The following is a 4,290-nucleotide window of genomic DNA, read 5'->3' as shown; positions in this document are numbered from 1 at the left end:
CTCGTGACCGCGGCGGGCGCCCAGGGCCCCGCGGGGGGAGGAAGGGCGGGAGCAAGGAGCAAACAAGGAGGCCCCTTCTCTCCCCCGGCTGTTGCTGGTGAGGTCGCCGGCCGAGTTAAAACCCCAAGCCCGAAGTTGGGGGTGGGAGTGGGGGTTGGAATAATTCCCCACTCCCCGCCCGGGCGTGCGCTCCCCGCCCGGAAGAGCTGACCTTGGCCCGGGGAGGTGGGGGTGGGGAAAGAGGGTGAGCGCCGGGGCTCGGCTCGCAGCCCGCCGCCCCCTCGGACTCCTGGCCCCGCGGGGCCGGAGGAGGGGGCCCCGGACACACACACACACCCCACACGCAGCGCGCGCCAATGAGCCCGGGCCAGGCGCAGGGGGCGGGGTTTTCCCAGGCTCGAGCACAGCAGCTGCTATTTACCTTCTTGGCTTCTCCCGGGGACCAGGAACCAGCCCCCGCTCTCCGCCGCCCGCCGCCGCCCCCCGCCTCCCTGCCCCTGGGGCGCGCGCACACACACTCACACACGCACGCACACACACATCCTCCCGGCCAGGCCGCAGCCGCGGCGGCAATAAAACATCCTGGCACGTGCTCCGGCTCCAGGCGCGCCCTCGCCGGCCGGCTGATGTCAAACTGCAGCTCGGCTGGTGTAGCTCTTAAAGGGCCCGCGCGCCGGGTGCCGAGGCTGCCTCCGCCGCCCGCGGGGCTAGGAGGGAGAGGCCACCTCTACGTGCCGCGGAACCTGGAGCCTCTAGGGGGAAAGGGAAAGGGTGGTGAAGGAGCGCGGGCGTCTCTGAGGCATTGCCATCAAAGCCCCCCTTGTTCATTTTTCATTTGAAATTCCATTTCCTTTCTACTCAGTTGGAAATTATTCTGGCTGTTTCCTGGGGAAACGCGGGGTCCACGTCCCCAACTGCAGAAAAATAATGAGAGATTGGGGTGGAGGTGAGCATTCAAGAACCACCTTGCTCCGAAAAACCTGCAAATGTAAGGTTGGAAGGCAAGTTTTCCTTTTTCTGCATGCAAAAAGGAAAAAAAAATGTCTTTTTTTCTGCGCAGTCTACCTTCATCTCCCTGAATGTACAGTATGAGCGGGAAATCACTTATAAGTGTCGGTAATTCACATCCTTGCGCGAGTTCCTCCCTTTTAACCACTGCTAATATCTTTTTTTCTCGTTTTATACCTGTTTTTAAAATGTTTCAAATGAACTTATTACAATCAAATCGGTTCTATTACATATAGAAAAGGGAATAAAAAGCAAACACCCTGGCCCCAAAAGAAATAGACTAAACTAAAACCAAAGCGGAAAAATCCTCTTTTAAAGCAAAGCCCAGAGGGAAGAGTAGCAAAGGGTTAAAATCCTTTTGATTGACGTTGTAGCCTCCGGTGCCCTGGGCTCAGGCGCGCGCCATTGGCCGCCAGACCTTGTGCCTGGCGGCCAATGGGGGGGCGCGGTCCACGAGCGGTGCCGCGTGTCTCCTCCTCCCATTGGCTGAAAGTTACTGTGGGAAAGAAAGTTTGGGAAGTTTCACACGAGCCGTTCGCGTGCAGTCCCAGATATATATAGAGGCCGCCAGGGCCTGGGGATCACACAGGATCCGGAGCTGGTGCTGATAACAGCGGAATCCCCCGTCTACCTCTCTCCTTGGTCCTGGAATAGCGCTACTGATCACCAAGTAGCCATAAAATATTATAATAAACCCTCAGCACTTGCTCAGTAGTTTTGTAAAGTCTCAAGTAAAAGGGACATAAACAAAAATTTCTTTTTTGTGAAGGACTCCAAAAATAAAATTCTCTAGGGATTTAAAAAAAAAAAAGAAAGAAAATGCCAGCTGATATAATGGAGAAAAATTCCTCGTCCCCGGTGGCTGCTACCCCAGCCAGTGTCAACACGACACCGGATAAACCAAAGACAGCATCTGAGCACAGAAAGGTAAGGGCGGTACCTGTATCTCTCTGCGGCCCCCCCAAATTAAGTAGGGGTTGGGGGGCTCCTTTCTCTCCTGAATCCCTGGGGTGAAATGGCAGATCCCATAGGAACTCAGGGCCCTTTTATTTTTATTTCTTTGCAGTCATCAAAGCCTATCATGGAGAAAAGACGAAGAGCAAGAATAAATGAAAGTCTGAGCCAGCTGAAAACACTGATTTTGGATGCTCTTAAGAAAGATGTAAGTGGGGAATGCTGCTCCTTTTAATAAATAAATGAATACTGTTTCTCAGCTACTGAGAGTGAAACCCCCAGCCTGAGGGATGTAACACCCACCACCACTGCGTTCTCCTAGGCGGGAGGGCCGGGGTCGAAACATCGGCGCCACGGCCAGAAGGGACCCCTCAGCACTTCGAGGCAGCTGACAGGGTCTCACCTCCCTCCCTTGCCTCCTCTTCTGTGCAGAGCTCGCGGCATTCCAAGCTGGAGAAGGCGGACATTCTGGAGATGACAGTGAAGCACCTCCGGAACCTGCAGCGGGCGCAGATGACGGGTGAGGGCGGCTCGCCGCGTCTCCCTCTGCGGGCGTCCCTCTCGCCCTGCGGTGATTCCTTCCAGACTTCCGTCCGTGGCTGTGGGAGGCATTCAGCTACATTTTACTGCCTTGGCTCACTCTCGCGTTCCCACGGTCTGGGGCTTATTTATAGCCACAACTCCAAGTTGTTACTGTTCCGGAAAGGGAAGAAGAGGGGTTGTAGCCGCGAGGTGGCGGGCGGCTTGGCTGTGGGGGAAGCGGGTAGGGGCGAAAGGACTTAGGACCGTGGCGGTTTTGAGCTGCGTGGAGCCTGGAGGTTAACCGGTTTAGCACTCTCCCCTCCCCCATTTCGCAAGGGGAAATGAGGCTCCGAGGGCGGATTGGGGAGCATTGCCCAAGGTCACACAGTATGCGGGGGTGGGGGCGACAGATCTAGGGCTAAGATCGGTTTAAATGGAGCGACCGAGAACGGGGAGGGAGTGTCTCGGCTTCAGTCGCCGCGCTAGCGTGGAGAGGTGGCTGGTTTTTCTAAACCCACCCCACCCTCCCAGCTGGAGGCAGTTTCACGGGCGCGTGGTCAGGGAGGCACGCCACAGGGACCTCCCAGGGCGGGAGACAGTGGCCACCGGGCCAGGGCCGTTCAGTGACCCGGCTGTCTCCTTCTGGCCCGCAGCCGCACTGAGCACAGACCCGAGCGTGCTGGGGAAGTACCGCGCCGGCTTCAGCGAGTGCATGAACGAGGTGACCCGCTTCCTGTCCACGTGCGAGGGCGTTAACACCGAGGTGCGCACCCGGCTGCTCGGCCACCTGGCCAACTGCATGACCCAGATCAACGCCATGACCTACCCCGGGCAGCCGCACCCCGCCTTGCAGGCGCCGCCGCCGCCCCCGCCAGGACCTGGCGGCCCCCAGCACGCGCCGTTCGCGCCGCCGCCGCCGCTCGTGCCTATCCCCGGGGGCGCGGCGCCCCCTCCCGGCGGCGCACCCTGCAAGCTGGGCAGCCAGGCTGGAGAGGCTGCTAAGGTGTTCGGCGGCTTCCAGGTGGTACCGGCTCCTGACGGCCAGTTTGCCTTCCTCATCCCCAACGGGGCCTTCGCGCACAGCGGCCCTGTCATCCCCGTGTACACAAGCAACAGTGGGACCTCCGTGGGCCCCAACGCAGTGTCGCCTTCCAGCGGCTCCTCGCTCACGGCGGACTCCATGTGGAGGCCGTGGCGGAACTGAGAGGTTCAGGCCACCCCTCCCCTTAAATTCCCCAACCCATCTCTCTTCCCTCCGGACACTAAACAGGAACCTGGATACCAGGAGAGAAGAAGACTTTTGTGATTAAGTGGTTACTTTGGGGTTTTTTGTTTTGTTTCTAAAAAGTTACTTTTTTGTAGAGAGCTGTATTAAGTGACTGACCATGCACTATATTTGTATATATTTTATATGTTCATATTGGATTGCGCCTTTGTATTATAAAAGTTCAGATGACATTTCGTTTTTTACACGAGATTTCTTTTTTATGTGATGCCAAAGATGTTTGAAAATGCTCTTAAAATATCTTCCTTTTGGGAAGTTTATTTGAGAAAATATAATAAAAGGAAAAAAGTGAAGGCTTTCTTTATGTCTTAGAACTGATTATTTGAGAATATATAAAAAGAGGCCTTGGGTGGAATTTGAATTACAGGTAATCTGTGAATTTGGCAATTAGCTCTTTTGTTATTAAAAGAACATTTTTAAAAAAATCCATCAAACCTTTTACCAACCCTACACAAACTAAAAAGACTAAATTCCATTTAATTTATAAGAACATGTCTAATATGGCTTCCTTTATAAACTCC

At 55.3% G+C, this 4,290-nt stretch overlaps 1 protein-coding gene across 1 annotated transcript; it reads left to right on the top strand.

Annotated features, from left to right (window-relative positions):
* The first annotated feature begins 1,556 nt into the window (after positions 1-1,556).
* Positions 1,557-4,065, top strand: HES1 (hes family bHLH transcription factor 1). Its single transcript, XM_012780254.2, has 4 exons — positions 1,557-1,935; positions 2,075-2,170; positions 2,395-2,482; positions 3,138-4,065. The coding sequence occupies exons 1-4, from the start codon at positions 1,828-1,830 to the stop codon at positions 3,686-3,688; spliced, it is 843 nt and encodes a 280-aa protein (XP_012635708.2). The 5' UTR covers positions 1,557-1,827; the 3' UTR covers positions 3,689-4,065.
* The last annotated feature ends 225 nt before the right edge of the window (positions 4,066-4,290 follow it).

Source organism: Microcebus murinus, chromosome 1, assembly GCF_040939455.1.
Source record: "Microcebus murinus isolate Inina chromosome 1, M.murinus_Inina_mat1.0, whole genome shotgun sequence".
NCBI classification, from domain to species: domain Eukaryota; kingdom Metazoa; phylum Chordata; class Mammalia; order Primates; family Cheirogaleidae; genus Microcebus; species Microcebus murinus.
Note: the sequence above shows the minus strand (reverse complement) of the source record. Positions and strands in the feature narration are given on the sequence as shown.

What these genes read in the sequence shown, in the direction of transcription:
- HES1 (XM_012780254.2), top strand. Translation starts at nt 1,828, where the DNA reads ATGCCAGCTGATATAATGGAGAAAAATTCCTCGTCCCCGGTGGCTGCT. An exon ending in CAGCATCTGAGCACAGAAAG is followed by an intron (nt 1,936 to 2,074) that starts GTAAGGGCGGTA and finishes ATTTCTTTGCAG; the next exon opens with TCATCAAAGCCTATCATGGA. An exon ending in GCAGCGGGCGCAGATGACGG is followed by an intron (nt 2,483 to 3,137) that starts GTGAGGGCGGCT and finishes TCTGGCCCGCAG; the next exon opens with CCGCACTGAGCACAGACCCG.